The following is a 24,836-nucleotide window of genomic DNA, read 5'->3' on the forward strand; positions in this document are numbered from 1 at the left end:
GAGACACCAACATCAAGTGCTATCACTGACATGTGGAATCTAAAACAAGGATACAATGCACTTCTTTGCAGAATAGATACTGACTCCCACACTTTGAAAAACTTAGGGTTTCCAAATGAGACATGTTGGGTATAGGGAGATGCACTGAGGGTTTGGGATGGACACGCTATAAATTTTTTTTTGTCTTTGCTAGGGCTGCACCTGGTGCACCTGGAGGGTCCCAGGCTAGGGGTCCAGTCAGAGCTGTAGCTGCCCGCCTTCACCAGAGCCATAGCAATGTGGGATCCAAGTCGCATCTGCGACCTACACCACAGCTCACGGCAACGCTGGATCCTTAACCCACCGAGTGAGGCCAGGGATGGAACCCACCTCCTCATGGTTCCTAGTCATATTTGTTAACCACTTAGCCATGACGGGAACTCTGATGCTATAAAATTTGGTTGTGATGATTGTTATACACATATAAATGTAATAAAATTCATTAAGTATTAAAAAAAAAAGTGGTAGCAGAAGAGGTAAGACTTTCTTAGTGTATGTCTCCAGTGACAAGCGGCTCAAGACTCTTAGCCAGCTAAATAGAGATTTCAGTAGGCAGGTAGCCACATGAACCTGGATTTCTGATAAATCTGTGGGTCTATTAGGTATCCTGCTTGAGTTTCAAGTGTTGTTTTTTATTCCACAAATGTTTGCAAGCTGTCATCTTTATGGAAAGTAAGACATCTTTCTGAAGGTTTTCCAAATCCTCCACTTCCACTTTTACTAGATATCTTTTTTCCTCTTTTACTAGATATCTTTCATCAAGTCTTTTTTAACCCCATCACAGGAAATGTTCTGAACGTTTTAAAATTCAAGGCCCATGGCTGCTCAAATGTCCTTCTCCACAGCCCCTTGGATTCCAGACACTTCTGTCTTAACTGAGGTTATTAGCCAGAGACAGCCTCTAAGCGTCTCCAGTCTCTATGTGCAAAGTAATTCTGTATTCTTAAAAAAGGATCTTTAAACTAGAAAAAAGTTAATGGGAATGAAAACATAAACAAGTTCCAAGTGGGGGAGACTGCCTAGAGTTCCCCATTCCTAAACCAAGAGGAAGAGGTTTCTTGCCTTAGCACTTCGTTAATAAGGAGCATAGCTGAATATCAATTTAATGCTCTTCCCTGTATCTTATCTCAGTAAGTGTAGTTTAATCGCTAAAGTTTGTTACAATTATTTTCAAAGGTAAGAGAGCATTTTTCTTTCTTTTTCTTTTTTTAGGCATAGGGAATAGTAAAAATCCATATGGTTTCAATTCTCAGTGCTGGTAACCCAGAGAATACCAGAACACCAGAACATCCCTGAAGTGGTTCCAGGATCCTGACTTTTTTGGTTAAATTCACGAAACGGGGAAAAATGAGCAGTAAAGAAGCATAATTAACATTTTCAAAGGCATTATTCTATCCATACTTGACTGTTCCCCTCATAATGAATTTATTTCATCTGTATGAAACACTAAGTTAATAAGAAACTCTCAGAACTTGGAGGAAAAAAGTCCCTTTCAAGAAAACCTTATAGCCAATGCCGCCAGGAGAAGCTGATTAAAGAAATAAGGCGGAAGGTGTGTTGGGGGGCGGGGGGAGTTGCCTTGGAGCCAAGATGGGTCAGGATCAGAGAGGTCAAGGCTGAGCAAGGTCTGCACCGGACCCGCCTCCCGGGGTGGCCTCGGCCCCCGGGGCAGAGACGCTGGGAGGAAAGGGTAGGTCTCGGTGGCCTCCAGGTGCGAGCCGCGTGAGTAGGCTGCCTGGGCGCCTCCTCCCCTTTCGGGACGTGCGTCCAGGGCGCACTCCGGGTCCCGCTCCTCCCCGCCCGCGGGGGGGGGGAAGGGGAACAGGGGGCCGTTCTCCCCGGCTATAAAGGGCCCTGGGCCTCCTCAGCTCGCCTCGGCTTGTCCGGGCGACCTCCGGCTCCGCCCTCGCCGCCTTACTCCCAGCCCGAGCTCCAGTCTCCGCTCAGGCTCCACTCGACACTCTCGGGCCTCGGCTACTCGGGCTGCGGCGGAAGATGGCGGCTTCGGCTGGTGCCCCGGCTCCCGCCGAAGGCTCTGAGGAGGCGCTGGCCTCTGCCCTGGCCGACGTGCCCGAACTGGCCCGACTTCTAGAGACGGACCCGTACCTGAAGCCCTACGCTCCGGACTTCCAGCGCAGGTATCTGACCCCCTCGGGGCTCTTCCCCCTCCCCCGCCCCACTCCTCAAAGCCCAGCAGCCCGCTTTCCCCGCGCCCGCTGGGGCCGCCCCTTGGCTTGAGGGAGTGCGGGCCCCGCCCCTTGCCGGCTCCACCCACGTCGGCCCCGCCCCCGACCTTCTGAGCTCGGCTCGGGTGGAGTCAGGTAATTGGGTTCTACGGCTTCCGGAGTTGTGGGATGACGACGCTGGCCGCCTGACTAGAAGTGCAAGCGCTGAATAAACTTTCCTCATCCCTCTCCCCTCCCTTCGAATCAGAGGTTTTGCGCCATTATGTGTGTGCTTTGGCTTCCAGCACATGTTTCCTTAGGTGCTCTGCGGAGTGAGGCAGTGACATTGCAGGTTATCTGATCCTTCCATTCCCCAGAATGGTCCTCTGAATTAGCCTCTGCATAACATCTGGCCTGTGTAATAGTGCTTTTAAAACTTTCTGGTTTATTTAATAGCAATTTTGTGGGTTTCTATCCAATAGGGTTCTTTCAGGCAGCTTGTCTTTTCTGGTTAATATTCCGCCTCTCAGAGAAGATTAAGCATATCTTGGTCACTTTTTTTTAACCCCCTTGGGACAACACTGACAAGTGAATGAGTAAACATGTGGCAGCGTCGGTCCACGTTTGGTACTGTCATCCTGAAGAGGGAGAAAGATGACGAAAGTCATACTTCTAGAGGCAGATTTAGTATGCTTTGATTTTAGCTTGACCTATATCATGATGTAGTAAATTAGTTTGCCAGAATTAAGTTGCTAGGATAATACTTCTAGTAGTCAGCTTAACTTAAAAGGTATAGTTTTGAAGACTAAAATGGTTCTTAATACTAGTTATAGTAGTTATGTTTGCGAGATAAGCACATTGTTATTTGTTTCTGGCCTTTTAGCAGAGTCACTTGAAAACGACCATGGCAACAGAATATATCTGGTCACATTTTCAGGTAATAGAAAACTTGTAGCTTGTTGCTGGCAAGAAGCAGCACTGCAGGTAATGAAATGCGGTAGATTGGAAGTTTGGGGAAAAAAAAAACAACTTGGATTTGTGACCTGGCGTTGTCCCTACTGCCTGCTCTCAATTCAGCAATTGTTAAGGGACAGAGTTGAAAACAGCATCTCATTCCAGAGCTTGACTATCCTAATGCATGAGCCCTCTTCAAAAGGAGTCACCTTGAGCTGTTGCTTAATCAGATGTTGGGCCTTTATATAAGCTATTCTTGGAGCAGCCTTGTGAAATTGCCTTCAGTGTTTACAATATATGCTTTCAAAGAAATTTAGTGTATAATCTTCATTGTTCAAGATTGGATTTGATTTATAAATTGTCCCAAAATTTTAGAGCAAAAGATGGTGGTGAGAATTTTTTGATGTGCTTATTAATGATGACTAATCATTGTATGCTTTGTAAAATGACACCTAAGACATTTCTAAAAGAAGAGTTGTGGAAATGTTTTGTCTATGTTTCCCCTCCTTTTTGTTTTAAAAAAATAATCACAAGTAGACAAATAATCCCTTAAGTGTTTCTTTCATGTAATTCACTTCGACTCCATTAGGACTGACGCAGTTTTGATCCTCTTTCATGGTTTGTCAAAATTAATGAGAGACACAAATGCCAGAGTAAGGAAGTGAGGGCAATGCAATGTTCTTGATGAAAAGGCTGGTCCAGTGGGTCCTTGTGCTTCACTCTGGCCTGGATTCTACTTCTGGCCTTGGTTCTTAGTAATTGCTATTTTCCAGCACACATGTTCCATTTAGGCATAGCAAATAGTAATTTGGCATTTGTCAGCAGTAACTTTTACTGTGAACATTTGAAGAATAAAAGAATTTTTCCTTCGTAAAATTTGGCCCTGGTTACTTTTCCTTTATTCTTTTCATTTCTAATGACCCACTTGGTCAGTGTGTCTTTGGCATAACACAGATATACAACCAGTCAAGCATAGGTGGAAAGTATGCTTCCTCCAGAGTTCCTGTAGTGGTGCAGCAGAAATGAATCTGACTAGGAACCATGAGGTTGTAGGTTCAATCCCTGGCCTCACTCAATGGGTTAAAGTGTACACCATGAGCTGTGGTGTACCTGGTGGACATGGCTGGATCCTGCATTGCTGTGGCTGTGGTGTAGACTGGTAGCCATACCTCCCATTCGATCCCTTGCCTGGGAACCTCCAAATGCCACGGATGTGGTCTAAAAAGCAAAAAAAAAAAAAAAAAAAAAAAGAAAGTATGTTTACTAAGGAGTGAGGAAAATTTAGGGTACAAATAACGAGAGTGCAATGGTGATAGAGGAGGCAGTTTCTTATTGATAGACTGTCTTATTCTTCCCCAACCAGTGTGTCTTCATTAGAAATTCCGTTATGTACATTTGTTCTTGTTTACCTTTTCTGTAACTATAATACTATTGAATCAAGTGTGAGAGTTAGTGAATTACTCTATGCCATAAAATAAATATTAGTATATTAGTGTGTGACAGACCCTATGATGTCTCATTTCTTATCTCCGGGATAGGATTTTCCTCCTGCCTTTCCTGCTTTTTTTCATCTGTTATTTATACTGCAGTTAGTTGCTATGGTCATAATTCCAACATTGTAGTGTTTTAAAACAACATTTAATTGTCCCCATGTTACGTGCCAACGTGAGTCAGGCTTTCCTCATGGCAGACACTCAAGGATCTCGGCTGATGAAGCCTTCATTTTGAAATACACTTCTGTAGTGTCAGTGGCAAGGAACAAGAACATGTTTGAACTATGCACTGTTTCTTACAGCTTTTGCTTAGCAATCAGCCACTTCTGCTGATATATTTATGGGCCAGTGTAAGTCAAATGTGACTTTTCAACCATGTGGGTGAAGCAGCAAACTAACATTTGTGAACAGCAGGAGAAACAGCACAGTTGCAGTAACACTTGCTTATACCCTCTGTTTGAAGTTTGTATAGTAACTTTTAGATACAGTAGAGTATTTAATGTAATCCTCATAATAAAGCCACAAGGTAGGAAGGGTGGGCATTTTTGTTTTTCCTGTTTTTCAGATGAAGAACCTGAGAATTGGTCAAGTGGCTAGTTTAAGTTCACATGGCTTGCTACAGCTGAGATTAATCTTTCTTTACTAAAACTGTTTTAACAGGTTCACAAATGACTTTTTGTAATTTAGTGGATACCCCTTTCCTTCTCTTTTCCTCTAACACTGGATATTTTGGACCTCTTCTTGGATCCTTGAAGTCATGATACTACATAGCTCTTGCTTTTCTTCCATGATCTCTAGTGGTTTCTCCTCAGCCTCGTTATGATCATTTAATAAGAGATTCTCAGGGCTCTTCCCCAGGAAAGAGAATACATAATATATACATTCTTCCATTATGTATTTCTATTTTATATACATACTTTCCCTAGGCATGCTCATCCATCACATGAATTCCATCTATGTACTGAGACTGCCCATATCTATCTTCACCCTAAATCTCTCTCTTGGTCTTAATCTCCTGGTCTCATTTATAAATATTCATTTTGATGTAAGTATAAAACTCAATGTGGATAAAACTGAATTTAGGGTTCTTCATTCCAAAACTGATTGTCATTTTATGCCTTATCTCAGTGTGTAGTATCCTCATCTACTAACAACTCAAGCCTAAAACTTAAGAATTATCCTTAATTATCTCTTCTCCCCTTCTTCTTATCTCCAAGTCTAGTCAATGGTAGCTCCTAACTACTTTTCAGGTATCTGCCACTCTGTATTCTTATTGCCAGCCTCTTACTCAAGTTGCTAGCACCTTTAGCCTGGTTTACAAAAACATTCTCACAGTTGTTCCCCCCTTTTAAATCTTCCCAACAATTCCCCTGGTTCTTAAGGTATAGTGTCGTCTCTTTCCCATGACCTACAAGATTCTCTATTATCTGATCCCTGTCTACCTTTTTAGCTTCATCTTTGGACCTTCCTCTCACTCTGTACCATCTAATCAGAAGGGGGATAAGTATAAAGAAGTAGCTGGGATGTCTGGGGGCTGTTGTATAAGGGGCAATAAAATATCACTAGAGTAAATTGGAAAGATGATATCTATTTTACACCTGTACTCCTTTCTTAAATATTGAAGATTTTCATTTCTTATTTTGTGTAGGCTCGTTAAGAAGTTAGAAGCATAGATGGATCTCTGAGTAAAGGGCAAGAGAGACTGAGAACCAGAAACATTTTCTGATCTTTATCAGAAGAGTGACTCTTTTAACTCAGTAGAAAAGAATTAATAAGGGGAGTTGTTTCCATATTTAATTTTTATTAATGGAAAACACATTTCCTCTACCCCGTAAAATAAATCTTTACCAAATGTTCAAAGAATATAAATTTGAAGTATGCCAGCATATTATCGTGTTGTGGATGCCACATGTTTTGGCCTAGCTGTGGGCCCAGCTATGATTTTGTACATGATATTTCTTGTACTTGATGCATACTTTGTTTCTGCCTTATGAGTGACTATACATGCTTCAGGACACAGCTTAGAGGTATATTAAATACCTTCCCTGAGTTCTTCCCATCCTTTAACCTTCTTCCCACCTCTTAGTTACGATCTTTAAAAACCCATATTGTAAGGGTGATCTTCTACTGTAATGTGGTTGTCTTTCTGCTTTTTTGTATCTCCTGCTAGATTATTTGCTCCTGTGGATGGGCATTTTGTCTATATTGCTTGCTCACTGTTATTTTCTCAGTCTGTAAAACAGTACCTGACTTATTTGAATGATCACATGTAGTATTTGAATGAGAAAATGGCTGAATGAATGTCTTCTGACTCTGTTTTTCTCTTTTCTCCATCGGTAAGTCTCAGGTCAGCTCACCTTAAGCTAAAATTGTTAGGGATGCTATGCTGGATGGACAGAAAAGAAAGGGTGGTTACCAGGAGTTATGTGTGGTTATCTGGGGCAGGGGAATGTATGTTCAAGTAAAAAGCTAAAAATAACGAGAGAAAATAAAGAAATTTGTTATTAATTAGATATTTCCATACTCCACAGAGACAAAAGATTTAATCACTGAAAGAATATTCAGTTTGAAGAGTGCCTGAGGTCAGATTGCATGCTCAAGAATGGGAAGAGAGGTTTTTATGAGCCTAAGTGTGTTAAGTATCAAAATTGCAGTGAACATTTCCATTTTGTTAGAAATAAAGATAGCTTTTTACACTGGTATGTAATCAGAATTAGAAAGTAGTTTAGATTTGGTGTATCAGCAACTACACCAAACACTGATTGTCACAGTACAGAAATTTTATGTTAGAACTGAATGGTTCACTTTTTTCAGGGCCTGGCCTAGTTGTAAGTTCTGAAGAAAATCAAATATCAGTGATTCTAGAAGACAAAGAAGAATTTGAAGGTTACAGGTTGTATCTGGCCTGCTCTTCTATACTAGTAGTGGACTCAATTGCCTTTTGCAGCTGATGTCCAAGCTAACCCTAGAGTCACTCCTGATTTCTTTACAGTGATGGGCAAGAGGCTCTGATTTCCTCTCTTTTTCACAGTGCCTTAAAATGACTCCATGGAGCATTTGGTATAGTTTAGATTCTGGCACCTGCTACACCATTTCCTGAGAAATAACTGTATGCAGTAACTTTTTGGAGGATTTGGTTTAGCTCCCATCAGGCTGGCCCTAGTTAGTCAGTGAGATGATAACAGTCTCTGTGAAATGTGCTGTAGTTTGTTGTAGATTGCTAAACATATCATGCTGCTGTTATTGAAAAGTATACATTAACCCTCAATTATACATTTATAGATATTAAAGGAAAACATGAAAGTGTTTTCATTGGAGAGAATTGCTTCTCCCAGATACCTTTCATTCTAAAGTATCTTTATTGTCTTACTGAAGAGTGGATTCTCTTCTCGTAGTGATGTCTGCTCATCAATAGATGCTCACTACTGATTAGAATCCAGGGTTTCTTTGTGCTTAATATGCAAAAGCAGCCTTATTCTGTTTTGTGTTTGGGATAACAAGAACCCAGTACATTGACAGAAGGCAGAAGTCCACATTAAACATACATTGTGATATATTCATTAATTTATTATACTCTTGACATTAAGTTGTGACTAACCTGATTGATTTTTGATGTTTAAAAGATCATAATAATTTAGATCCTAAATTTAGTTTTTTTGCATGTAAAATGTGAGAAAAAAAATATGTGGCTGAGTGTCCATGTTGCTAAGAACAAGAGCAAGATGAAGTTCGAATTTTAGCTGTCGTAAATGCTAAATAGCATTGAATTCGAGGGTGAATTAGTCAACCTCTGTGACCCTGTTTCTTCCTTGGTAAGATATAGATTAGTGGGGGTGAGGACGAGGAATATATATATGAAGATGCTCAGTAAGTAATAATAATCATTTAATAACCATAATATTATTAGGAAACTAACTTTTCATCTTAAATATTTGCCAGAATATTATTTTCAAAAGATTTTATTATTGTTTAGCTTCTTTAATCCTGTGTTCTGAACTCAACCATCAGATAAATAACCTGACCAGAAGTTCCCCACAACTCTTCACTTTTACTGTTTAATGACATTTTTATTTTAAGGAGTTCCTTCTCTTTCCTGGTAGTGCAATTGTGTGAATGAGGTGAGGAGGTGGTAATTTTAATCATAATCTAATAGAAAAAGAAAAGAATATGTTTCAACTTTGATCCTTAATTTGGAGAGGAAATGATAAGGCAAATTGCCGGTTTACTGTAGGCTGAAGGCAAGATGAGTTCTGGGACATAATGAGCACAAAGCTCCCTTTATTGAGAGAGGTAAATGCCAGCCTGCAGAAACCCAAAATCGCTCTTTTCTTGATCTTCCTTTTCTGTCTTTTCTCTTCTTTCATCTGACTGCTAAGTGTTCATATTCTGGGGCATCAAACAGCTGCAGGGATTTTCTTCCTCCTGAACTCTGGATAGTTGGAGGAATGGTCATATTGAATTAACTAATAGCAGGAATGACTTTGAAAGTAAGAGGAAAAAATATGTGTACAATCATAGTTTGAAAGTTTGCAAATAAAAGAATTATCTAGGGGCGTCTGAACAAATGATTTATTTATAAGGAAAAATTTTAAATCCTATGTCTTTCCTCGTCTTTTTTTCCTCTCTTATTTAATGATTTTAGTTATTTTCTATATGCTTCATTTTGCAGTAAGATGCAGAAAACAAAGGTATGGAATATTCATGTGTGTTTTAATAGATCCTCTGAAAGATAAATTGTAATTAGTTTCTGGGTACGTGCTTCAAGTTTGTAATCTAGAATGTGATAATCATAAAGCAAATCTGCAAATATATTTCTTGTGTAGGTAACCTTAATGTTTTCCACATATTTAGCAAGTGAGAACTATTTGTTCTACTAATAATTGAATTTCTTCTGCTAAATTTGTTACTCTATATCATCAATATAATTTATTTTTATTTTCATAAATGATAAGCACCTAGCCACAGGTTGTATTTAACTGTGAATAGCTGCATTATACAGTTATGTTCTCTAATATAGAACATGATAAAATCGGTTTCATGTTTAGGTTGGATATAACAGAAACCGAACACACCCCCAAAGAAGAGAACATCTCACAAACTCTGTGTTATGGAAATAGATGTTTGTATTTCTCACAAAGAAAGTGAAAGTGAGGGGTCTGGGCCTTAACATTGACTCACCATTTATCTTTCAGCTGTACTATCCTTAACATATGGTCTTTATTCTGATGCTTAGAAAATGGCTGCACACATCTAGGGCCCATATCTGTCTTCCTAGCAGGAGTGTGAGCTGCCTTGCTATGTCCATTTTAGCCAAACATATATCAGTTAACCTGTAAACTCCATCTAGTTTACAAATTATTGGCCAGAACTGTCCCATGGCGTGGCCATCCTTAGCTGAAAGTGAGCCTGCATAATCAAAGCTTTCAATTGCACACATTATCTTCTTGAGAAATGCCTTTTTGTCTCATCCATCACAGCTTCCCTAGGCTCTTTCCTTTGCTCCAAAGGAGGAGATAATGTCTGGCTAAAGATAAAAAGTCCCAATGAAACCACCTTATAGTTCCCCAATAGCACATCTATGTACACATCTTTCTGAACAGAATCCAGGCATTTCTACTCCTGCTGAGAGAAGTCTAGACACAACCCTCAGTATCACCAACCTCTAGGGCATGGCTTTCACTTTTCTATACCTGGTCTGTATTTTTATGGATTCCTTTCTTGGGGCAAATACAGACACTCTTACTTGCTCCAGAACAAAATGAGCATCTCTGGTTTCACCTCAGCCACCTGGCCCAGTGATTTGGGGAGGATGATTATCCTCTCTTTTTAATTTCATAGATAATTTACTCAAAATACCTGAGAATGTTTTGAGAGGAGATGAGCTTTGTCAGTTACTAATAATTTTCCTATGTTCTCTTGGGCTCATTCAAAAATTATCTGCTTTAAGTTATTTGGAGAATAGAGTATAGCATAGTGGGGTTAGAAAGAAGAAAAGAACTAAATTAAAGATGTCAATTAATTAATGCTCAATCTTTTTTTTTTTTTTGGTCTTTTGAGGGCCACACTTGTGGCATATGGAGGTTCCCAGGCTAGGGGTTGAATTGGAGCTACAGCTGCCGGCCTACACCACAACCACAGCAACGCAGGACCTGAGCCATGTCTGCAACCTGCACCCAGCTCATGGCAATGCCGGATTCCTAACCCACTGAGCGAGGCCAGGGGTGGAACCTGCAACCACATGGTTCCTAGTTGGATTCATTTCCACTGCTCCATAGTGGGAACTCCCTTAATGCTCAGTCTTTAAAACATGAATTATCTTTGTTACCTAACTCCATACAGGTTTATGCATTTTACCATTATACCTTTCTTTTTTAAAAGCTTAAGATGTGTAAGTTTTATTCTTTAGAACATACCCGCTATAGACTTATCATATAAATGGAAGATTTTTATCATTATAGACAAGACCAGTGTTTCCTCTTTGACGAGAGACTAAAGAACAATTTGTGGAAGAATGGGATTCTTCTTCTTCTTCTTTTTTTTTTTTTCCTTTGGACAGTAGGACAGCATAATGATTCCTCTTTGATGTCAAAATAGATCAGTGATATGTGTGGGGTCATTTTAGTTTTTTACTTTTATTTTCCCTAAGAGGTTATAGGCCTATTAGTCATGATCATTTTATACTACTCTTTAGAGGTCATTAGTAATTAATGTGTAAGTTACCATTGCTTTTTCATTGTTTTACAATCTTTTCTCAAGAAAATTGGTTACTACTCCAGGATTCTAGAGATTCACAAATTCATGTTTGTCATTTCCATGTTTTTTCCCCCTCCAGTTCTTATCTTTTAGCATTAACAATTTCAAATACTTTTGTTTGCTTATTTGTGCTTTTTTGTTTGTTTTCATGTGGGAGTCTTCCATCCTCTTGACCATTTTAGTTGGCAGTGCTATTTTGATTAAATTATGCTTGCTAGTGAGAGGACCATAGTGAAGCTAATGGGTCACTTTTTGCTTCACTTCCTAAAAATGCTTTTTACTGAAAACTATCTGCTATCCAAGCAGTATTAGGGAAACCTCAACTTACAAATACAACACATAAACAGGAAATAGAGAGAAGCAAGAATGTTATCAAAATTGAAGTTTGGTTGTAGCAGGTTTGAAGGACCTTTTGAATTAGAGGACATTTAAAAATATACTGAATTTAAAGAATTGAAAGTTGTGTTGGGTTGAATTTAAAAAAATTATTTTGAAATAATTATAGACCAGAGGAAGTTGCACAAGTAGTACAGAGAACGCTCCTGTACTCTTAGCCAAGCTTGCCCCATTGGTAATATCTTGCTTAACTGTATTGCAGTTTCAAAACCAGGAAAACTGATATTGATACAATCTGCAGGCTTCATTCAGATTTCAACAGTCTTTATGTATACTTCTTTGTACTTTCATCACAAGTATATATTAAGGTAGCTGCTACTACTGTGAAGAGACAACTGTTTTATCACCATAAAGGAACTCTTCATTCCTTTATAAGTGTACTATTCCCATTTTCTCCATTCCTAAACTCTGGCACTGATCTACTTTACATAGCTATAATTTTTGTTTGTTTTTTGAGTGTTTTATAGATTCAGTCATATAATATGTAATCTTGAGAGGTTAGCTTTTTTTTTTTTTGCTCAGAATATGCCTTTTGAGATCTATTCAAATTGAATATATCAATAGCTTGTTCCTTTTTGTTACTGAATAGCATTCCATCGGATGGATGTATCCATTCACCTGTTGAAGAACATTTAGCTTGTTTCCAGTTTTGGGCTTTTAAAAATTTCACAGTAAAGCTTAGATATGGATATTATATATGGGTGTTATTTCTTCGGAAGAAATGCCTAGGAGTGTAATTGTTGGATCCCATGGCAAATGTATATTTCGTTTTGTAGGAAGTTGCAAACTGTTTTTCATGGTATCTGTACTGTTTTGCATTTCCACCAGAAAGGTGCATGCCAGCGTTTGGTATTACATTTTTAAAAATGTTAGGTGTGTAATGATAGGCCATTGTGGTTTTAATTTGCATTTTTCTAATAGCTAATAATGTTGAAATGTTTTAAAATGTTCTTTGCCACCCATATATCCTCTTTGGTGAAATGTCTTTTCATGTTTTTTGTCCATTTTTAACTGGATTGATTTTTTTTTTTTTTAACCTTTGAATTTTGAGATTTCTTCACATATTCTAGGTACAAGTCCTGTGTCAGATATTTGTTTTGCAAATATTTAAAACTAGTCTCTAGTTTGCCTTTTCATCTTCTTTAACAGGGTCTTTCACTGAAGAAAAGTTTTAAATTTTGATGAAGTCCAATTTATTGATTTTTTGTTGTTGTTGGGTAGATTGTGCTTTTGTCATCATGTCTAAGAAGTCTTTGTTTAACTCTAAGGTCTAAAGATTTCCTCTAATGTTTCCTTCTAGAAATTACATTGTTTTACATTTAAGTATATGATCCATTTTGAGTTAAATTTGCATAAGGTTTGACTGTTTTTTTTAATTGTCTGAGGATATTTGATTCCTTTTTAAGATCATAAACTCTGACAGACCTGTATTGGGACCCACTTGACCAAAAATAAATTAGCCTTTATTTGGGTCTTACTGAAATATATGAAGAATGATAATTTTTATGTATATTATAGGTTATGAAAGCAGTGGGAACTAATTAACCTGAAAGTTTTCTCATTTCTACTATCTCGTTCTAACTTATGGTTATTATCATAAGACAGCCCCTCAAACTTTAGGAAACATGGGAAAAATAATGTGTGAAAGATATAAAAGTTCATTCTCAAATAGTCTTTTGAGAGTTTTTCTAGTTTTTAATTTGCATATTTTTATATGATAGCATTATTTTACTGATTTGTATTCCAAACATAATAGACATTAATATAGATTGAATATGTAATTTTGACTTTTCCAATTTTTTCTTTTCTTTTCTTCTTCTTTTTTTTTGCCTTTTTAGTGGTGTACCTGCAGCATATGGAAGTTCCCAGGCTAGGGGTTGAATTAGAGCTACAATGTCAGATCTGAGCCGTTGCTGTGACCTACACCGAAGCTCATGGAAAAGTTGGATCCTTCATCCACTGATTGAGGCCAGTAGTCAAACCTGTGTCATGGATACCACTGAGCCACAACAGGAATTCCTCAAAGTTATTATTTCATGTCTTATACTTAGAACCATTTGTCAGTATCATATTTTCTTTAGTTCTACACTAATAAGAGTATTGCTTTTAAAAATAATATTTTATTCATTCATTGTGTCTGTTTGCTTGATCTAAATGACAGGTAAATCTCTGAAAACTTTATGTTAAACTCTCATTTATAGAAATGAATTTATTAAATATTAACAAAAGTAATGTTAATATTTCCCAAGATTAGGTGCTTTTTATCTAACTAAAATTAGCTTTTGGTTTTATTTCAATCTTAATATTTACTTTGATGTTTATCAGGATTTATTGTGCTATTAATAATTATAAATCAGAGCATGTTGATTTCCTAACGAATTGGTTAGATGTTATCAGATGAAAATTGTTAGTACATTTATTTGGCAAAATTTGGAAAATTTATGAATAAGATAGCTAAAATTTACCTACCTACTTTAAACAGAAAAGTAAAGTAGAACTTTGGAGGATTTGATCATTCTACAATGATTGCTAGCTATGATGGATCTGAGGCACTACACGTCTAAAAGAGACTGATAAATCATCATCATCACAATAATAACAATTTTTATTATGATTTATGTAAACATCATTTTATGTACTTTGGGTCTGAGACTCTGCATTTTATTTTATTTTTATGTCTTTTTAAGGCTGTACCTGCGGCTTATTGAGGTTCCAGGCTAGGGTTCGAATCAGAGCTGTAGCTGCTGGCCTATACCACATGCACAGCAACACCAGATCCAAGCTGCATCTGCAACCTACACCACAGCTCATGGCAATGCTGGATCCTTAACCCACTAAGCCGAGGCCACAGATCGAACCTGTGTCCTCATGGATACGAGTCAGATTTGTTTCCACTGAGCCAAGACAGGAACTCCTGAGATTCTGCATTTTAAAGAAGCTTATGGGTGATATTGTTGCTGCTATTTCCCAGATGGTATTTTGAGTAGTGAGGCATGGCTTGGAACTTAAGTTCAAAACTGAGTAGATTAGTAATGGGCCAAATTAGTTATAAGTTAATATTTCAGTTTTTTGAAAATAAGTAATCCATATATACTACTAAAGTTAATTATTTAATATTTTAATGGTCACAATGATTTTCTAATTTATTTTAGGTAAAAGCGGATTATTTTAGTATCAAAGTTAATTTTCTTACATCTTCACTGTGGGTTTCACTGTTGCATCTGGGTCTTTATGGTAAGCTGTAGAAGGCGATCACATGGAGAAAATTATTCTCCACACGTGGTATTCCTAGGTATATGTGGGCATCTGAGTTACCGGCTGTCTCCTTAATTTGCTATTTAGCAAACCAATTTTGACTTCCTCTTTGTTCCAGGCATTTTTCTATGTGATAGCAGAATAAATATAAATAAGATAGGCTTCCTACCTGATGGGAGCACTAATAGCGACAATTACAAGTAAACGCAATTATAGTAGATATTTGTACATTAAATTCATTGTAAGAGATAAAAGTATGTACTATTCTGTTAAGGAGGGGAGTATATAGCACAAAGGAGTTCATTTGAATTGCCTTAAATTCTTAAAATTATTTTTCTATAAGGGAGGACTGAATCTTGAAAAATGTAGGCAAAATCCATGAGATTCTTTTTTTTTTTAGAAAGAGTCACAGGATATGATAGCTAAGACATTAATCTTTTTTAAAAACTGCAGTTGGCCCTCTGAATCTGTGGCTTCCACATCTGAGGATTCAACCAACCATGGCTTGAAAATATTCAGGAATAAAAAATTCTGCAAAGTTCCAAAAAAGCAAAACTTGAATTAGCCTTGCATGGGCAACTATTTACATAGCATTTACATTGTATTTACAACTATTTACATAGCATTTACATTGTATTAGGTATTATAAGTAATCTAGAGGAGATTTAAAGTATATGGGAGGATGTATGTAGGTTGTGTGCCATTTTATGTAAAGGACTTCAGCATCTGTCAGTTTGGGGTCCTGGAACCAATCCCCTGTGGATACTGAGGGATGACTGCATAATAAGTTATAATTTGACCTTTACATGTTTTTGTTGCTTTGAAGTAGAAATTTCTTTGCAAAAATGGTTCAGTTGCAAAATGTGCTTGTGTAAGAATGGCCATATTGTGTAAGAACTGAAGCCTCTAAAATAGTTTATAAATCATATTTGATAACATATCTGTATGCTTTTTTTATAGCAGATAAGCCTATTTTGGAAGGGATTGTGTACTATTTTTAGAGGCAGTGAGGCAGTTCCTAAGTAAGCTAAGGACACCTATTCCTGAATGAGCCAGGGGGACATTTTGATGTGTATCACCCAGTCATGAAGGTCTTAGAACTGTAGATGGATGGTGAATGCCTCCACCTGACCCCACCCTAAATGTCTCACCTAGATCAGCATTATCCAATAGAAATGTAATATAAGTCACATATGTAATTTTAAATTTCTATTAGTTACATTTAAAAAGGTAAAAAAGAAACATAACATTTATGGTATGTACCATTTAACTCAGTGTATTCAAAATATTACTGTTTCAGCAACTATGCCTGGCTAGTGACTACCATATTAGAGAGTCCAGCCTTTGATTATCTATTTCAAAGAGGAGCTTTTATGGAAAGAGTTGGTATGACCCATGAAGACATTGAAGAGGAATACTAAAGAAGGAGGAAGATTCAGTCTGCATTCACGATAGCAGAAGCAAGTAGGCTCAGAGATTCTGATTTTGCTTGAGAGAGGGAGTTGGAAATTACTGACTGGTGATCTTTTTTATACTTGAAAAAAGATACATGGATGGTGTCTTTGGTGTAGACATGGAGATACGCCACATACTCAGTTAATTTGGGGATATCTAGGTGGCCACGTTTTCCCCAGGCTGTTTGATAAGGCTTGTCTACACCGCCCTTTTCATTTAGGTGATTCTTATTTGTGTCGTATTTTCATATGCTAAATACATTACATCTGTCTCAAGAGCCAAAAACACACACAGAGCAAAATGGAAACCTAGGTCAGCCAAAATAAATCTGTTATTTCTTGATAAAGTAACTGAGATCAGGTGGCTCTCTATGCTCTAATAGTCCTAGACCTTTTGGGATATGCCAACCTCACTTTGACTCAGCCCAAATGACAGCTGTTCCTAACTTCCCTGTTTCAAGAATCTTGCTTATGTGTAGTGACTCATTATGACTTGCATTATTCCTGAGTTGGTTTCTGCTTATAAAAGAGGAGGATTGGAAGGATAGCTCCTTGATCACTCTTCAAACTGTTGAAAATATTGTGTGTGTGTGTGTGTGTGTGTGTGTGTGCATGAACACATGTGTTTTGGGCCTTATGCTCCTTTCTTCTGATTTGCTTTTATTTCCTCCAGATGATAATTTTTTCAGTGTTTCATTTTACACCTACTCACTTTACATACTTAGTAGTTGCCCTTATAATAATAGCTAAAAATATTACTGTTCATAGCATTATTTGCCCTCATGAGTGGTCTTCCTGTGGAAGCTGTTTTCTTTCTCACTTCAGTCTAGTGTTTTCCACACTGTGGCTGCTCAGAACATGCTGACTCACTGAGCATCCCTTGGATGCTGGATTTGTGTTTTGAATTTAAGAAGGGAAGAATATATTTAGGGAACACATTATTGTCTTTTAGTGTTTTCCATAGAGCTTAGAGTAGAGGTTGCACTCCAGGGGTCCTTTGCAAATAGATATTGACTGGGGGTTTAGTGCAGTTTGTTCTGTGATATTAGAAATATAGAAATATTTATTACCATAGTTGTTGTAGGGTCCCTAGAAACGCTTGAAAGTAATTCTTCTATCATGTAGTGGCCTGTGGTGGGCAAAACCTTTCTCACATACAGCTTAACCTTTCTCATGTCTAATACTACTCGTGAAGAAGATTGTAATTTGTGCATTGTGCTTTTATCAGGTTGCTGTTCCCAATGCAGTTAGCGTAATTTTTCATTTCCTAACAGTCCTCGGGCAATTCTGTTTAACATGCTTTCTATTTCAGAACATTCTCCCATTTAAAAAACTTCTATTGCCTCAGGCCCAACATGCTTTCCTAGCCAGGCCACTGGTAATTTCTATCCTTGCTAGTTTCATTCACCTTCACTGTTAAAATTCTATATATGGATTTCCTAGGAATGTCTTTTTGTGTGTGTTTGCTGCAGAGCCAATGCTGAGATTCCTGTGCCTTCTATTTGTTGATAATACCATGGTTCACAAAATTACTTCATTTTTATTACTAAGGCGATAACATAGCTTATTTTTTAATTTTATTTCAAATCTGTTTTGAGTTTTCTAGGTCATAAACCAGACTGTTTTCGTAATGAATTAAATTCTAACTTTCCACTTGAACTTTTAAAGTCATCCACAAAATTTTCTTGAATGGTATTCACACTCAAATAAGAGACTGTTTTACCTCTACTGATAAATGAAAGGCATTTGGTTTCATTTAATAGGTAGCAGATTCCTTTTTAAGGTAGTATCTTAAAAGTGAATGAAGCAAATTATCTGGATTGCCTTCCCAAATGATCATGAATTAGGCCTGATTTTGTCTTGAGATAAGACAGCATTCTAAGCTGAGGCTCTTGAAGCTGCATTTGGGTATGAATTCTGTAGTAATGACATCCTCTTGAAGGGATGTATTTTTTTAATGGGGAAAGTCTGGTAAACAGAGGCAAATAAGAGAAAGCCATTGTGCTCTTGTCATTAGCCAACAATGGCTTACACAGAGGTAGGTTTCAAATCATATATAATAATATGAAGGTTTTCCAAGAGATTTAAGGAGTCATATATATTGGAGAGACTTAAGCTTAAACTAAAACTAGAACTCTGTCCATGCTGTAAATGTTTTATACATTTATATAGATCATACATATTATATGACTGTATTTGTGTGTGTATAGAATGGCTTTTATAGCATGTCTTATCTGAGTCAAAATAAGTGTTTTCTCATTCATTGTGCTGATATCTGTGTACAAACATGGGAGAAAATTGGGATTTTCCTCTCTTTGGGGATAGCATAGTGTTAAAAATGAGAAAGGAAGAGTACTTCTTTTTTGGGTTATAGTTTGCATTTTAAATTTCATTGCTGTTCCTCTCAACTTCCATCTGTGTTGACATTTGGAAATTTTGTCGTTGCTCTTTCTCAAGTGGAGTGGAAAAGCTTAAAACAGAATTTACACTTTTAAATACAACCCAGGCTCTATCACATCGTGATTTACTCTAGGTCTGAATATTTTTTCTTTGGCTTAAAAAAATTAGGCATTTTATTGAAAGAAATATTTCTCAAACTTACAATGCTACTGATTCCTGTACACTATTAGCAATCATTTCTGCACTAATGGAAAATGTAGGCTGAAAATACAATGATAATATTAAAATTTTAGAAAAATATTTTATGACATCAAAGAGATGTTTTCGTATGAATATATTATTAGTTAATTACTATTGACCAATGCCATTGTGGTTTTATTTTATTTTTCTTTACTGTTTGATTAAGGTTCACTTATAACTTAGAAATAGTAACAATGTGAATAAGTTACAAATAGATTGAGTTGTTGTAGGACTTTTGTTGACTATATTCTATTTTTGTTTTTGTTTTTGTTTAACTTTCTGAATCCCAGTCACTTGGCATTTTCTGTGTGTGTATCTGTGTGTGTGAGAGATATCTTGACTGAATAATTAGTGGTCTGGGCTTCCATCTGGTGACTAATCAGATTTGGCTGATTGATTCCCGCTTTGGTCAGTTTGGACTGCTAACAGGGTACTACACATTGAGTAGCTTAAACAAGAGAAATATATTTCTTAATACTTCCAGAAGATGGAAAAGCCAAGGTACTGACAGATTCACTGTCTGGTGAGAACACTTTCCTGGTTTGGAGATGTCTGTCTTCTTGTATCCTACCTGGGCAGAGAGAGGAGAGAGAGAGAGGCAGCAAGCTCTCTCCAGTGTCTTCTTATAAGGACTGTGTTCCTATGCATGAGGGCTCTACCCTCTTGACCTGATCACAACCCAAAAGGCTCCACCTTGGGAGCCTTGAGATTAGGATTCCTACATACACACAAACATTCAGTCCTTAATGATTCCCTAAGAGTTTTTATAGCTCTGGCTGTTTGTGATGGATTCTTTTAGGATAAAACCTAGTTTTTAGATTTTAAACAAATTGTCTTTGTGTGTATTCACTCTTAGGCAGTACAATAGAAGTTCATTGCAATTTCCCGATGAAGCCATCGGACCATCAGACTAATGATCATCTAATAGTGAAATCACTTTTAATAATGAGAACTATGTGCTTGAAATTAGGAAGTAGTATATTTGGGGGACCGTTAAATTTAAGTACTGTGAAATGTAAAGAAATAATAGTACAAGTCTTGCAAAATTTGTTACCTTCTAAATTGGAAAGACTGGAACCATTAAATGTTCCAGGGTTCCTGGGAAGTAAGGCAGAGACTTGGTTTAAACAGATATAAATCATTCAGTGGGCAGCATGGAAAGAGAGACTATTTATTTCCTTAAACGGTAATATTTATAATGATTTTTTTTGAGAAAAATAAGAACATTCTATTGGAGTTTCCTGTAAGATCTGAGAAGGAAAAGATATTTTAAGAGCATTTTAGATTTTCTTACAAAAAGTAAGAATACATACAGTGCTTAACTCTGGACTGAACAGATACAAGTGGTTGTCATACCAACAATTAAGCATTCATTTTAATGCTTTTGACAAAACTCTAAGCCATTTCTTTACGTCTTCTCCTTGCCTAGTCACCAGAAATCTGCAGGCATACTTATAAAGAAAAAGAATGCAAATAATTTATACTAGATTTCTTTATGGGGTCTTGAGATGGTTCTATGTAGTACAGTGTAGTGAAATTGGTCTATGTTGGTGAGTCTATTAGATAAGGAAGTATTTGTTTCTTTACTTTTTTTTTTTTTTTTTTTTTTGTCTTTTCAGGGCCCCACCTGTGGCATATGGAAGTTCCCAGGCTAGGGTTTGAATCAGAGTGAAAGCTGCCTGCCTATACCATAGCAACGGCAGATCCAAGCTGAGCCATGTTTTCGAACTATACAACAGTTCATGGCAATGCTGTATCCTTAACCCACTGAGTGAGGCCAGGGATCGAACCTGCATCCTCATGGATACAAGTTGGGTTCCTTACTGCTGATCCACGACTGAACTCCTGGAAGTATTTGTTTCTTGAATGAATGAATTCCTGAGGATTAGTGACCCTACAACATAATTTCTAATTATCTTAATAAATGCTAACTGGTAATTTCAGAGGCAAATATATATTTATTAGTTTTTAGCCATGTTTTTGTGGTAACTGAGCCTCTTATCCTGTTTTCTTTCCTCCTTTTGGTTTTCTGTTTGGTCAGCTAATTAGAAGTAAAGTGATATTGATGATAGGTGATAATAACTTAAAGTTACCCTCTTACATTTACATATATTTAAATGATGGTTTTTGCAGTATAGTCTAAGAAAAGCCGTTTAAGCATTTGTGAGTGTTTCAGCTATGAAACAGGGAAGTTTTTCTAAACTGGTGTCCACTTCTATGTAATGTTGGTTCTTAAAAGCCAAAATAAAACAGAAAAAAAAGACCCACAAAGCCATAAAGTAATGAACTACCTGCTCACTTACTGGAGACCACCTAACTTCTAATTATAGCTGACCCTTGAACAATACAGGTTTGAACTGCACTGGTCCACTCATACACAGGTATTTTTCACTAGTAAAGGCTATACTACTAAATGATCTGAGGTTTGTTGAATCTGTGAAGGAATCCTGTGTTTGTGGGGGGATGGGGCAGGCGCTGACTTTCCCATGTGTGAAGGGCAGACCCTCCTAACCCCCTTTGTTGCTCAGTGGTATAGTTACTTTTCTGAGCAAATGCACTAGGCAGAAGAGAACTGTAATTGAGGGAAACTGCTTACGTAACTAGTCAGAGGCCACAAGATGAGACCCGGATTGAAAATGATAGGAGAGAGGTAAAGCCATTATGAGATTTTCCTCTTTCTCTAACAATGCAAATAACCTAGAATAGTGTCTCTGGATCATCTGTGGGTCTTGTTAAAATGCAGATGCAGTCAGTCTGAGGTGGGGTCTGTGAATTTGCATTTTGAGCTAATTCCTAGGTGATGCTACTACACCAACTTTTGAGTAGCAGGCCAAAGAATGCATGAAGTTGTTGACTATAGTGATTGTTTACTTCCTCCCACCCAAGATTATTGGGATTTTTCCCTCCTTTTTCTCCCTCCCTCACTTCCTTCTCTCCTTCCATTTCCTCTACCTCCCTCTCTCCCTTCTTTCCTTCCTTTATTTTCTTTGTTTCACGATAATTTTCAAAATATATTTATCTATGTTTTCAATGAAATCATAGCCATTTTAATTTATTATAAGAATCAGAATTTCTTTTTTTTTTCTGTAGTGCTTATAATACATGAAAATGCATCACTGCTAGTCACATTCTTTCAAATTTTTCAACTAAGTTTAATTTTGTGCCTTTTGTTTATAGTTGATTTACAATGTTGTGCCAACTTCTGCTGTACAGCAAAATGATGCAGTCATACATATATGTATATACATTCTTTTTTTCATACTGTCTTCCATCATGGTCTATCCCAAGAGATTGGATATAGTTCTGCTCCTGTACATGAGGACCTCATTGCTTATCCATTTGAAATATAATAGCTTGCAACTACCAAGCCCCAAATCCTCGTCCATCCCCTGCCCTCCTTCCTCCCTCTTGGCAACCAAAAGTCTGTTCTCCATGTCTATGAGTCTGTTTCTGTTTTGTGGATAGGTTCATTTGTGTCATATTTTAGATTCCACATATAAGTGATATTATATGGTATTTGACTTTCTCTTTCTGACTTTACTTGGTATGAAAAATCTCTAGTTGTACCCTAATTTTATGCCTTTATTTCTACAATTAAGGAGCCTGGGCTCTTGCTACTTTGAGTGGCTCATCTAAGATGATAGAATTTCTCTGTGTAAGGGTTTAACTCAGTGTAGTAATCTTCATTATGCTAAAATATCCCACATTAAAATAAATAGATATTCTAGCGATCCTGTGATTGTTTCAGTAGAAGTTGTATTGCTTGCTTCAAAGCACATTCCTTTATATCTCAGAGTTTTTATTTATTTATTTATTTTTTATCTGTGGAACAGAATTAACATGTCAGGATTTCACAATTGAATCATGATTTAGACTTTCAGTTAGAAAAATCATTTGTTTTGCCACCTGAGTTTTCTTAAAGTCATCCAGCATCTCATACTTACATGTCCACAAATCCGGAGAAGGAAATGATTTCCTTGTAATCCATTGGAGAAAATTAATGCAAGGAAATATTTATTAGCAAGCAGCTCTGTGGAAGTGATCCCTACAAGGGGAACTTTATACATTTTACAGAGGGGAGGAAGTGTACAAAATAATTAAGAACATGGATTTTGGGGAGAGATTAGGTTTAAGTTTTGACTCTGCATTGGGACTTTATTTCACTGAGCCACAGTTTCTTCATATGCGAAAATGAGACAAAAAATACTTATATGCCAAAATTATTCCAAGGATTAACTTTAGTGGAAAGATATATTTAAGGCATGTCACATGTTGCCTGTCAGATACTAAACACTGAAATAGGTAATAGCCATGTTAGTATTATTTAATATTACATTTTCTTGGACCTAAGATGAAATTCAGGTGTGAATTAGACCCCCAAAATGGAAAAGTCTAGGGTTAGATAAAAGTACTATAATATGTATTAGTTAATTTTTATTCCTACTTGCTTATCATGGGCTATAGAAAGAAATTTTAGAAAATTAAACGAAAGCCATGCCTAATTTATATAATATTTGGTTATATGTTTATGGTTAGAAATAAGAAAATTGGCCAAAATATTTTTCTAAAGAAGTATAATATATTATTTCTCAAACGATAACTAGCCAGGTAAAATTGGCCTAACCTCTTCGGGAAGCCCCTTGGAAAAGACTCAAGTTGGTAATGAAAACACTCTCAATTTAGTCAAGTCTGTGTGACATTATTGTGTTGCCTTAAGTTGATGGACAGAGTAAACTACTTTTCTGTTAAGGAAAGTTAGTTTCTTAGATTCAAACTCTTTTGAAACAGGTGTTAGAGTTTACTCAGTATTTACCAGTCAGTATGTTCGGTTTTAGGGGGTATGCCTCTATCTTTTGTTCTTGAGCAGTAATTGCCTAGTTAGAAGTAATAAGAATAATCCAAGGATAAATGCTAGTATATGAAACTACTTGACCACCAAGATATAAATAAATTCTTAGATCTAGAAGGTATATGTATGGAAGTTTTGATTTCATATGGAGTATTTTGCTTAAAACATAAACTGGCTGATTGGTAGGTTGAATATCTATATCTATCTATACATACACACACACACATACACATATATTTGTATATATTATGCAGTAATTAAAAGCTGAGGCTTGGATCAGTTGGCCTGAGTTCAAATCTCAGCTCTCTGAACTATTAACTATGTGACATAGCTAAGTTATTTAACTTCCCTAACCTCATTTTAAAAAATCTTTAATGTAGGGATTCTAATACTAGCTTTATTGAGATTTTTGAAATGAGCTAATCCATATAAAGACTGCCTGGCAAGAAGTAAGTGCTCGGTGAATATTATTGATGGTGATAAGGAGATGTGCATAATAAAGCAATCTTGGGGATTACATTCCAGGGTATACAATTTTTATGATGCTAAAGAATGATGAGGGCAACTAGGATCAAACACACTATCATACCCAACCCCCCAAATTACAATTTGTCTTTAAGTTTTTCTCCTCAAGTGATTGCATCTATTACCATAGTTATAAATCAGTGCTTTCCAACCTGTGATAAATGATGAAGGGGTCAGTCTTTTTTTTTTTTACTTGATTATCTACCAAAGACTGATACTTTTATAAAATTCAACAGGGGTTATTAGAATAATTAAATTTTAAAAAAGATGTTCAAAATAAAAGCCCTAGTTTTTAAGTTACACTCAAAGGATA

At 36.8% G+C, this 24,836-nt stretch overlaps 1 protein-coding gene across 1 annotated transcript in view; it reads left to right on the top strand.

The window, feature by feature from the left end:
* Positions 1,648-24,836, top strand: part of GBE1 (1,4-alpha-glucan branching enzyme 1) — a 275,246-nt gene continuing 252,057 nt past the window's right edge. Inside the window, exon 1 of the mRNA XM_021070783.1 lies at positions 1,648-2,177. Within this exon, the coding sequence (XP_020926442.1) occupies positions 2,035-2,177 (143 nt within the window). The 5' untranslated portion in view covers positions 1,648-2,034. The remainder of the gene's footprint in view (positions 2,178-24,836) is intronic.

Source organism: Sus scrofa, chromosome 13, assembly GCF_000003025.6.
Source record: "Sus scrofa isolate TJ Tabasco breed Duroc chromosome 13, Sscrofa11.1, whole genome shotgun sequence".
Classification (NCBI taxonomy): Eukaryota; Metazoa; Chordata; class Mammalia; order Artiodactyla; family Suidae; genus Sus; species Sus scrofa.